Raw genomic sequence first — 12,100 nt, 5'->3', positions numbered from 1 at the left:
CTGACGGGCGGCACCACCGTCTGGGCTGGGTGCGGCTTTACCCCGAGGAGCTTCCCCTGACTGTGGGCCGAGCCCGGAGGGCGTCAGCGGGAAGGACGGAACGGGAGCTGCCGGGTTGGTCCTCTCCTGGCCTCGCTGGTAAAGCAGAGAAGCAGAAGGGGCGAGCGGACCGGGTCCCCCCACCCCCACCCCGGCAGGCCGGTCTGCGCGAGGTGCAGACTCCTAGCCCCAGGCCTTGACTTTAAGGAGTGGACAGCGGAGTGAGTCATGGGGAAGATTTATGTGCTGGGCACCCGGCCATGAATAATGCCAGGGACACAGTGAGTGCCAACCCTTCCTCTGTGATTCCAGCACCACTCACTGTGCTCATTTACTCTTCGTAGCTCCTTCTCTCCCAGGGCCTGGGGCCCCAGGGCCAAGGTTCCCTCCTGAGGTCTCTCTTGGGCTGGCCACGCCCAGGGGGCCTGCTGGCCACACCCAGGGGGCCTGCTGGCCACACCCAGGGGGCATGCTGGCCGCACCCAGGGGGCCTGCTGGCCACACCCAGGGGGCATGCTGGCCGCACCCAGGGGGCCTGCTGGCCACACCCAGGGGGCATGCTGGCCGCACCCAGGGGGCATGCTGGCCGCACCCAGGGGGCATGCCTGGTGGTGGCAGGGCGTGGCGGGACCCAGGTGAGTGGGTGTTCCCACCCCAGGCCTGAGGGGCCACAAGCGGGACCAGCTGCCTACATAGCTCTCGGGCTCGAGGAACAGACTGTGAAACTGGACCCAGAATGGCCTGTGTGTTGGGGCAGCTGGTGCCGTGCCCGGCTCCTTCCTACTTGACGCCAGTTTCACAGGACGCATGGGAGTAGCGATGGGGCGGACGCTTAAACATTAACCTTCCTACTGATACCAGTCCAGTGAGTTGTAGGCACAGAAAGTGATACAGCTGGGAATGCGTCTGATACCTGTGGGTCCTTTCTGTTCAGACCTCACATCCGTAGCACACACATGCGGCATGCGGCACACACACGCACGCACACACACGCGCGCACACACACCTGCTTGTTCGGAAGCTGCTGTTTTATCGTTTTCCTCTGCTGACTAACTTTCTTTACAATATGTCTTTCTTTTTTAAAAAATTTTTTTCTTTATTGATTTTAGAGAGAGAGGAAGGGAGAGGGTGAGAGAGATGGAAACATCGATGAGAGAGAACATCGATGGGCCGCCTCCTGCATGCCCCCCACTGGGGATCGGGCCCACAACCTGGGCACGTGCTCTGACCAGGAATCCAACCGGCAACCTCTTGGTACAGGGTCGACGTTCAACCACTGAGCCACACGGGCCGGACCAATCTGTGTTCTGGAGCCCCGACCGCATCTCTGGGCTCTTTCATTCCCTCCAGCGATGCGCTTGCTGCTCCAGCGTGAGTTTTCCCAAATCACGTGCCGCTGTCTTTAAAGTACAACCTCAGCTGCTCCGCACGGCCCGTGTCTCTGAGAGTTTATAGGCACATTTTTACACTGGGACCCATGAGACTGCAGCGAAGTCTTTTACTGGCTCTGTTTATCATACTCGTATTACACAGAGGAATTTGCTCCAGAAATACTGAGGAAGTAGCTTTGGGAAGTCTCGAGCCTTTGTAATGGTCACAGGAGCGGGAAGGTTTTCCCAGCGTGTGGTCTGCTCTTCCTCCCACGCTGGTGAGCTGCTTGGGAGCCGTCCCCCCTTTTTCACACGGAATGTCCAAGCGCAGATGATGCAATCTGTATCCCACACCGTTGCACAAAGGGTGGAGATTTGTTTAAAATCATTTCCTGGAAGCTCGTGGTGGTCACACTGGGTCTGTTTACCTAACCCCAGGCCTATCCCAAGAACAATCTGAGCTCATTTTATGACCTGCATACGTTAGAACATTGCAGGCATGTGTGTGACGAGGACTGTCTGGGCACGGGGGGGGGGGGGGGGGGCGGGTGTCCAGTGACGACTAGCTACGCTTATTTCTGAAGAAAAGGGGACTAGAATGAGCATGTGTCACGGCCAACAAAAAAAATTCCTCTATATATGAGCTCATATTACAGTTCTGACTTTTTAGTGAAGAGAACATTTAATTACGCTCTCTCTGTGTTATAGGCGTTACGGGTTGTCTGTCGGAGAACGTTAGGTAAATACTGAAGAAGACACATTCAGTTCTGTAACAGACATCGAACACCGTTGTGTAGCATGTTGGTACTAACAATACCTGGCATTTGTTCAGTGTTTTTTCTTCGCCAAACACATAAGACTCACAATGCCTCTAAGACCTTTGTAAAATCATTTCCCCTTTGAATGAGGGGACTGCGACTTAGGTTAAATAGTTTGCCCGCGTACAGAGAGTTTCAGTATTACATTCCGAGTAGCAATGTTTCCCAACTGAGAGCTAAACATGACCTCAGTTTAGCTGACTTCTTCCTTCCCTGAGACGCCTAATCCTCACAGGTGAATCCACCCCTTCCATCCTACGCTCCTTTTAGGCTACAACCTGGAAGCAGGCAGCCCTGCAGAGCTCACCTTGCGTCGTCCCCTCGCGCCGTCCCCTCGCGTCGTCCCCTCGCATTGTCAGTGGCTTGGCACTAAACTACATAAGGAACGATATTCATGTTTATATACTAGACACTTTGAAATGCGTCGCATCGGTGTGGGTGTTACGTGCAACAGGCTTCTAACCCCAAGAGAAACAGACCCTTGGACACTCCTCTTACCTCCAGGTCTGGCTCCAACAATCGTCTCTCCTTTGTCCGATGCTGCCCACTCATCTCCTCCCAGGTCCTTAGCCAAACACCCTACGGTCGTCCTCGATCAGTTCTTTGTTTTTACTCAAAAGCGAACCTCTCTGGAAACCCTGCTGGCCCTACCTTCAAAATATACCGAGAAGAAGGGCCTTCTGGCCACGCCCTGCCCGCCACGCCCACGGGAGTCCTCCAGCGCCCGTTGTCCAGATCCCAGCAGGACGGCTCAGAACCCTGCAGTGGCCTCCTCGTGTCACTCAGAGGAGGGCTGAGCCCTCACGACCCCACACACGTCTGTGTGACCTGGTCCCATCACCCCGGCCTCCTCTCGTCCCCCTTCCCCTTCGGTTACTGTGCTCACAGCCCGGACTCCGCTTCCTCCCGGGCCTGTGGTTCACGTCTTCAGCTCCCCCAAGTCTTTGCTTAAACGTCACCTCTCACTAAGCCTGCCCTGCCCACTCCAGTAAGAATTCAGCACCTCACACTCCTGACTCCATCCCGTTGGTGGTCCCGCAAAGCACCGGTCACCACCACCAGGCTTTTACCAACGTGTTCAATGTACTGTCTCTCCTCCTACTAGAATGTAAGCTCCGCAGGCCAGAACGTTTTGACTGACGCATTCACTGAAGGACCCCAGTGCCTTGAGGCCAGTCTGGCCCGTAGTAGCTTCGGCCCCATGGGCAGCCCCCCAGATGGTGCACTGTGCACAGTCAGGGGTGGGCCAGGGCACCCCGTCCCTGGGAAACGGTGCCTCTGCAGTTGTGCAAACTGTGAGCCCGGAGGTCTCCAGACGCCCGTGGACTCCGAGAGAAGATGTTTTGCCCTGCCACCGTGAGCACCCTTGCAATAATCCCTAGAAAACTCGCCAGGGTTGAAGGAGCCCTGGAGTTCCGAGAGCCAGACAAAGGGGGGTATTTATAGCACAGCCCTGGACTGAGTCTCAGAAACCACCCTAAGTACTGTTTACCAACAACGGAGCCTCTCCAGTTGCACCGGGGCAGGCGAACTGGGACTCGGCGTAACCACCGCTTGGCCACGGGGTGATGGAGCGGTGAGCGGTGTTCCCGGCGGCCTGGAAGAAGTCCCGCTCCGCTGTACCCGAGGGCGTGTGGGGACCGCACACGGGTGCTCCCCCTGCTGCTGGGACTTGGCAGAGGCTCTGCCCCACTCCGCAGGGTTCCCCACTCACTATCCTGTCCCCACCCCGAAACATTCTCTCCCAACCTCTGTCCTCCTGCTGCAGTGAGCACATAAACATTTATGGGTAACATGCCAGCTCTGCCGGCCAGTGCGGCTCAGTGGTTGAGCGTCGTCCCACGGACTGAGAGGTCTCGGTTCGATTCCCAGTCAGGGCACAGGCCCGGGTTGTGGGCTCGATCCCCAGTAGGGGGCGTGCTGGAGGCAGCCGATCGATGTTCTCTCGCATCGATGTTCCTCTCTCTCTCTCTAAAAATCAATTAAAGAAAAATAGCAGCCGCCCTCACCTTCCTGGCTGATGAAGTTAATAATATTGCAGTTCAGCCCTGGCCGGTTTGGCTCAGCGGTTAGAGCGTCGGCCTGCGGTCCAGAGAGACCCGGGTTCGGTTCCCGCTAAGGGCATGTGCCTAGGTTGCAGTTTGTCCCCGGCCCTGGTCAGTCGTGTGGGTGGCGGCCACTCGATGTGTCCCTTTCACGTCGATGTTTCTCCCCCCCCCACTCTATCTGAACAAAAAGTGGAAAGGTGTCCTCAGTGAGGAGTAAATACCTAAATAAGAATGTCGCAGTCTTGGGAGCAGGTCCGGTGCTGTCGGGGCCTTTCCTCACCAGGATGTGCTCTCTCTCCTGTTTCTCTCTTTCTCCCTCCCCCTTCCTTTCTTTCTAAAAAATCAACAAAGAAAAAATATTTTTTAAAAAAGAGTTTTAACGGCACAGTCCAGCAGATCTGGGCGGATTCCGGGAGCGGATTCTGGGGACATTCAGTTCACACTTTGTCGCACGCCCTGCGGCGCTCGCCTGCTCTGAGCCTGGTGACCTATGGCCACTGGAGGTGCCCCAGGAGCTGTCAGTCAGCCGGCTCCCCAGGGGGCGGAGTCCAGGAAACGCTTAGTCAGCAGGAAGCAGGGAGCCCGTGAGCTTTGCTGATGAGAAGCCGGCAGGGTGGTCTGACTTTGCACCGGAAGCTCGGGGGTACGTCGCCCCATTTCAGATGAGGGACTTACCATTTGCTCCTCAGGGAGTTTGGGCTGCGGTGGGATGGAGGGGAAATGACAGCGTCTGGTCCTCTCGGAACACCCCCTGTTCTTACCTGCCTGGCCCTGGGGTCTGCAGCCCCTCCAGCACCACACAGTGGGGGCCCGGTCCCAGCAGGCAGGGCCGGACCCTCGGGCTCCAGCGTCAGTTCCCTAATGGTCCTGGAACCCGCCCCAACTGTTCGATAGCTTTCCCAGCCTGGGCGCAGGCCAGGCCTCGGGCCGGAGAGGAAGGGGAGGACACCAAGGGGACCAGCTCGCGGTGCAGAGGCAGTTACCCTGGGCTGTCACTAGGGCGTGGGCTGCGGAAGCTGCTCATCTCGGCCTCTGTGCTTCCACCTGGAAAATGGGCACAAACCCATCTCAGACCTGTTCTGCGCATAAGTTAGACCAAGTTTGGAAAGCGTCACACACGTACCAGCTGGCCTGGGGTCTGCTGGCATTACCAGCCATGCCCAGCATGCGGCGAGCAGAGCCCTCTTCCTACCACCATGCCGTTGTTCCCTCCAGGCTCCCGTCGGCCTTTGCCTAATGCACGCGCGCTCGCTGCATCGCAGGAACACAGAGCCGCCCGGAGGAGGCTGCCTCTCAACCCGGCATTTCTTTCACCTCTTATTTTTTTTTAACTTTAACTTGGACAGTAAGAACAGAATTAAAAATGTTCATGAACAGTTTTTTGTTTTTTGTTTTTTTTTTTTTAGGAGCAAAAACCAAATTCTACTTAGCTTTTTCTCAACCAAGAGAGTTCTTTTTTTGAATAACGGTGTAGAATCCTCCGTTTATTTGTTGGGTCGTTCGATTCATTTTTCATTCATTCGCTCAACAAGCCGCTTCCTGGTGCTAGGGCACAATTCCTCGCCCTCCGCGCTGTAAAAAACGACTTGGAGACTAATTATCTACGCTGGATAAGGGGAGAAAGGAATTACTGACCCAGGAACCGTCTCAAAATGATCCGGGTTTTCCTGTTCCTGCTCTGCTAGGAATGCTGACCACCACCTCCATCCCGTGACTGTTTTAATGTTTGTCCCCGAGGGGAACTCATTCATGTCTTTTCACTCACCTGTATTATTATTGCTGTAGTTGTCACGTATTTTAAACGGTTTTCCTGGATTTAGTGAGCAGAAGTATGCCTTAGACTTTTTAATCCGCCGGAGCCCTCGGCCTGGGGCACGTGCTGTTTGATTGATCGTGAGCTAACACTCACGTGGCTTATGGAAGGGCCACGTTTCACAGATAGATCATCGACTCCTCCGCAACTTGGACGGAGGACGAATGTTGAATCAAACGTTCTCCCTCAGTAGAGGTGCCGCGCGGACTCGCCCTGCGCTGCCGGCCGAGAAGTGTTCCCGGGGCCGGCTGCCCATGGCCCCGCTGAGAAAGGTTGGCCAGGCGTTCTGCGGGGAACCCGGCCTCTCCCCAGAAGCTCCAGCAGAAGAGACAGGAACCGGAGGGAGAATGTGAGCTCCAGCCTCTGACCCCCACATCCTGTGTCCTTTTGTGCTAAGATCCCTTCCTAAAAACAATCGGCATGAAGCCCCTGAGCTCACCGGCTCCTGAATAACATGACAGTCCTCAGGGCATAAAAGGCACCACATATGAGAGCTCCTGCTTCGGTTGTAATCCCGTTCCCTTTGGGAATTACTCGGACCCCGGTGACGCACGGCGGCCGGGCACCAGCTCTGAGCCTGGTCCACGCTGCGCGCCGAGTGGACACGCACGGACCTCCACACCCTCGCAGTGGGAAAAACAGAACGTCGGGTTGCTTGCATGCTGGTTTCGATACACTGAGCTCAATAAAGTATGGGATTCAAGTTAATTTCACGCGGCTTTTTATTTTATTAAGGCAGCTACTGGACATTTAAAATGACCTATGTGGCTGACGCGGAGGCTTGCCCGTGTCCCTTGGTCAGTTCTGCCCGGAGACCTCCCGGGGCGAGGGAAAAGCCGAGGACTGCGGGCCCCAGGAAGCCTGTAGTCGGCAGAGGAAGGGAGAAGGCCACATTATAACCGAGCAAACAGCAACTGTCCACGCGTTACACTTGGAAATTCAAGATGTTTCCCACTGTTTTGTGGTCAGTTTTCTCTTTAACAAACCTTAGCTAGCCCTGGCCTGTTTGGCTCAGCGGTTAGAGCGTCGGCCTGCGGTACGGAGAGACCCGGGTTCGGTTTCCGCTAAGGGCACGTACTTCGGTTGTCCCCGGCCCTGGTTGGTCGTGCGGGTGGCAGCCACTCGATGTGTCCCTTTCACGTCGATGTTTCTCTCTCTCTCTCTTCCTCTCTCTCCCTCCCACTCTATCTGTACAAAAAAAAAATGGAAAAATGTCCTCAGGTGAGGATTAAAAAAAAAAAGAAAGAAAAGAAACCTTAGCTAATGTTTCATATCTAACGAAAAAAACAATTCCTATTTCCAGGTTGCTGGTCGGTTCACCCTGGAGCGGATTCCCCGACAACCGCATGGGGGACGTGTACAGGTGTCCTGTCCGTCTCCCCACCGCCACGTGCGAGAAACTCAATCTGCAAAGTAAGTTGTCGTTAGCAACGTGGTTTTTAAATAAACAACAAAACCTGATTTGTTATACACGCAGCTGAAAAATAGTGAAACCAATCACGGTTCTGTCTTAAAGAAACACAGACAGCTGGTTTTTTTCTTTGGTCTTGATTTCTTTTTCTCAGTTGTATTTGGCCCAGTGGCATCTACATGTCCAGCATCCTGTGGAGACCTGGTTTAATGAGACGTGGGGGGGATGTGCTGCCCCCTGGACCATCTCCCCCAGATGTGAAGCAGTCTGCACAGCAGTTAGGGTCATTTTACTGATTATTTATAAGAATGTGAGGCTCCCCAGACCTCCCCCTCTTCTCCAAAACGAACCACAAAGTCTGGAGATGTCAGTCCCCAGACTGAGCTCAGACGCACTGTGTCTGAATGATTTTGTTCTAGTAAAAATAGTCACGGTTTGGAATGGTCTGCAGTTGCTTGGAATTGCTGCTTTAATGACCCACATCTCAGATACTTTCTATTAACACTGAAAGTTACTGGAAACCTACATGAGTCACATTTCCACAGAGCCTTTCCCGATGCAAGTGCAACATGCTCCATGGGTTCATGTCATCAACTCAGCGGAGCCTGTGCGGAGGCCCCGAGACGTGAGGGTGTGGATTAGGAAAACACGGTGTGGAAATCCAGGGAAAGGAGAGATTCGAAACCAGTGAGGAACGCAGAGATGGGGGCAGGAGTGTTTCCGTCCATCTCTGCCTCCCTGGTTTCCGGCATCACGTGTGGCCCATGGTGGGGGCTCAGTAACCCTAATTTCAGTGACGCGGAAAGAGTGTCGGTCGGGTCAGATGCCGGAGGGGAGGACAGGCGATGGTCTCATTTACAGGGAGGGCAGTGGTCTGGACAGTGCGTCCAAACACCTGCAACCTCCACACCCTCCACAGATACGGAATACGTATAAATACCAAACTTCTAGAACTAAGAAAGACGTACCCTAAGGGTGAGCGTTCAAACAGTTCATTCTATCCCCCTAATGTCTCCTATCACCTCTAACTTTGCAACACTCATCGCTAATGCGTGCATTTTGCTTTTTAAAATTATATACACGTACTGGCATACCGTCTTCCTGAACAAAAAGAATACATTTAGAAGAATAAACACGTACACGTTGAAGTTCTGTTATTTTTTTTTTTTCCACACGCCTTGCCACCGTGTGCTGTAACGTTCCTGCCGGAGGGCGAACCCCACGGGGCTGCCGGCAGCGGGCGCGCGTGGACAGGACAGGGTGCACGCGGACCTCCATGGCAGAGGCTGAGCGCGAGGGAACCGGGGGACAGGTGCACAGGGTAGGACGGTTAAGGAGGTGTTCTGATCAAGGGGAGACGGTCCTACACGTAGGGAGAGTGGGAGGAGGTGCTCAAGAGGGGTCACTGTTGGCCAAGAGCAGTTAGCGGAGAGGAATTAATGTCACTGGTCCCTGGGGAATGGGCTTAGAAAGAGCCTCCTTCCCCTGGGACACCGAGGCAGGAGAGCTCTGGGGAGGGCCTCGGTGACCCTGGGAAGTGAGGTGTCCTCCCTGCGGTAGACAGTTGTTCAGCGAGAGTGATGGGACCTGGGTGGCTTTGGAGGCTTGAGAAAAAGGACAGTTTTAAATCTGTCGCCCACGGACATAGGGGGTAAGTGAACGTGGCAATGCTGGTTTGGAAGGAGGTGGGGAGCATGGGCCAGTGATGCCGCCAAGGAGAACTGCAGCTCAGTCACCCCAGGATGGTGCGGGGGGTGGGATTCTGGTTCTGTGCAGAGAGGGGGTCAGAGGGGCTGTCACTGACTCGGGGCTTCCTTCCACAGTTCGCTCACCGGCTGTGAGCCGGCGTCTCCGCGTGGCATCCTTTGATGCCATCCGAAGGGTATTTTCTTTTCTGATCCAGAACGAAGCATTAGAGAGCGTCCTCAGGACGTTGGAAAGAACAGAGATGCCCAACCGAGACCACATGGTGTCCTCGGATGTGTTTCGTTCGGCCAGCACTTTATTTTATTTTATTCTTTTTTTATCCTCACCCGAGGACATTTTTCCATTTTTTGTACAGACAGAGTGGGAGGGAGAGAGAGGAAGAGAGAGAGAGAGGAAAACATTGACGTGAAAGGGACACATCGAGTGGCTGTCACCCGCACGACCAACCAGGGCCGGGGACAAACTGCAACCGAGGTACATGCCCTTAGCGGGAACCGAACCCGGGTCTCTCCGGACCGCAGGCGGACGCTCTAACCGCTGAGCCAAACCAGCCAGGGCTCGGCTAGCACTTTAAAATTTTTTAATTTCAATGCCTGTAGGTTATGCCGTCTCCAGACCCCACCGCCAATCATCTGCAGCCTTGCACACGCGTGCACACACACACACACATGCGCACGCGCACGCGGAAGTGAGCGGTGGGGTCACTGAGGGCCTCTCTCTGTCCTACACTTGATCACATAACCTCAGCGTCTGGGTAGATGCCACTCGATTCCACGCTACAAATCAACGACAGTGTGCGTGGGATTTTTTTTAAAGCAACTTTAAGTGAATGGAGGAGATGTCGTCACTTCTTACACCGTTTTCCCTCTGAAAGCTTCCGTCAGCGTTCCCAACGTGACCGAGATGAAAGACACCATGAACCTCGGCCTGACGCTCACGAGGAACCTGGGGACCGGCGGATTTCTCGTGAGTGTCTCCTTCCCATGTCCCCCTGTCCTGAAGGAGTGTGCGGTCAGCGCGTCTCGCTGTCCCTCCTCTCGCCCCGTGTCTTGGGGTTTCACTGTGAGAGCTGGCTTTGTGATCACTCAAGCGGGTGGCTCTCCACCACCGCGAAGCGGCTGTCCACAGCAGGCTGTGACACCCTGCTGATAGGATGGCTTCTTGAGAGACTCAGCAGAACCATGGCCCAGAATGTTCTGAAAAGGGAGAGCGGGGAGGGGGGGTAGGGGCACACGATGTTTTGCCCTCGGGGCTGGTGCGGATCTTTGATGATAACAGCAGGACTCCACCCTCGTGTCTCCTTCCTGCGGGAACACTTGAGATAGTGCTGCTGGTTCCCAAAGGGGTCCGCATTTCCTCTGACTTTCGGCTGACCTGATATTGGTCAAGGCAAAGCTCGGCCTCTTAGTTCATGTTAGTGTGTCCCCTCTTTACTTTCTAGAATGCTGAGCAAAGACGTCACACGTCAGTGAGAGAGAATGCCTCATTTAACAGGTGGTCTGGGCCAATCCATTGGTTCATAACTTGTATATCTAATTATACTTTCAAGTGAATTAAAGAGTTGATATATACAGGTAGAAGAAAGTGGAAGTTTTCTGAACGAGGAAAGAGTTTCTGAGCTTAGAACTAAACGAAGAAATAACATAGGAAATTGTTGACAAGATTTGGCTGTGTAACAAATTGAAAGCATTGCACACACGCACACACACACAAAGTGTAAAGGCAAATAAAAACCCAATTTTATTTCACATTTCCAACTGCTTTCACAGGTGCATTCTAGTTGTAGCATGTTAAAATAGTCTAAGAAAACTTAACTTTACATTAGTCATATCCATGACATGCTAACCTAACAGGCTGTGAATATAACTGGATTCTTCTAAAAATATCATCGGTTTTGAGCAATGGCTTTCTGCTCTCAGCAAGAGAATCAGTGTCCAGACAGACTCTGTAGCACTGAGTGAGTCAGGTGTTGCTTATGCTATATGCTGCATTGATGAAGGTTACACCGGGCCCGGGTGCTTCCCGACATCCCCAAGTCCTTACAGTAGAGCTGCCTTCATCTTTCTCTGCGTGTTTGTTTTTCAAGTTGAACATACTCAGAAAGAGAACTATATCGAGACCTCGGGGTTACAGAATGTGCTCCACAAATTTTTAACCTACACCTTTAAAGGGAGTAAAATGAAATTGCAAACGAATTTGAGAGATGAATTTAACCATGTGGGAAGCAGAGAGGGAGGGAGGGAAAACAAGAAGAAAGGAAAAAAGCCAGTTATTTATTTATTTTTTTACGTACCCAAGAGATCAAAAGTTTAAGATACGCTTAAGAATTACGTGGAAAAGACTGACCAGCACCACCTTTCTGAACCTCCTTGCGTCTGGTCTTGCAGCAGGACTGTGGCTCTCACGGGAACCGTCGGCACAGTCTGATGTCGATTTCGTGGTGCTGTTTCCCATCGCTTTAAAACTTTTTTGAATACTTCATGAGCTCTTATTTTTCAAGATGATTAGAAAAAAACAGCTTGGGGATGGGGACCCGGGAATCCATAATTGGTGCCTGCTCTTTGGTAAACTATCAAAGGCATCGACTATGATTGCCCCCTAACGAATTGGCCACAGGAACCCGTTTTGTAGGGAAACCTAGCCTTGGTCACTGAGCACGAAAAATGACCACAGCGGCCACCTGCTCTTTCGGGCTACCAACCCCTCCACTGGGTCAAAGCGATTTCCCTTTAGTCCTCCAACTGCTTTTGGCAAGTCCACACTTCTCTGTTCTGTCTTCATCACGGGTCCACAGCGTCACAGGAGACCCTGTAGCTGGTTTTCAAGTCCTGGACTAGACTCCTCTTGCCCACGTCCTTCCCCTTTTCCATCTAACGATTCCCACACTTAGCATT

The 12,100-nt window shown here is 53.4% G+C and overlaps 1 protein-coding gene across 1 annotated transcript in view; it reads left to right on the top strand.

Annotated features, from left to right (window-relative positions):
- Window positions 1-12,100, top strand: part of ITGA2 (integrin subunit alpha 2) — an 84,989-nt gene that overhangs the window by 27,588 nt on the left and 45,301 nt on the right. Inside the window, exons 3-4 of the mRNA XM_036278809.1 lie at window positions 7,392-7,501; window positions 10,081-10,172. Of these exons, the coding sequence (XP_036134702.1) occupies window positions 7,392-7,501; window positions 10,081-10,172 (202 nt within the window). The remainder of the gene's footprint in view (window positions 1-7,391; window positions 7,502-10,080; window positions 10,173-12,100) is intronic.

Source organism: Molossus molossus, unplaced genomic scaffold (genome assembly GCF_014108415.1).
Source record: "Molossus molossus isolate mMolMol1 unplaced genomic scaffold, mMolMol1.p scaffold_m16_p_3, whole genome shotgun sequence".
NCBI lineage: Eukaryota > Metazoa > Chordata > Mammalia > Chiroptera > Molossidae > Molossus > Molossus molossus.
Note: the sequence above shows the minus strand (reverse complement) of the source record. Positions and strands in the feature narration are given on the sequence as shown.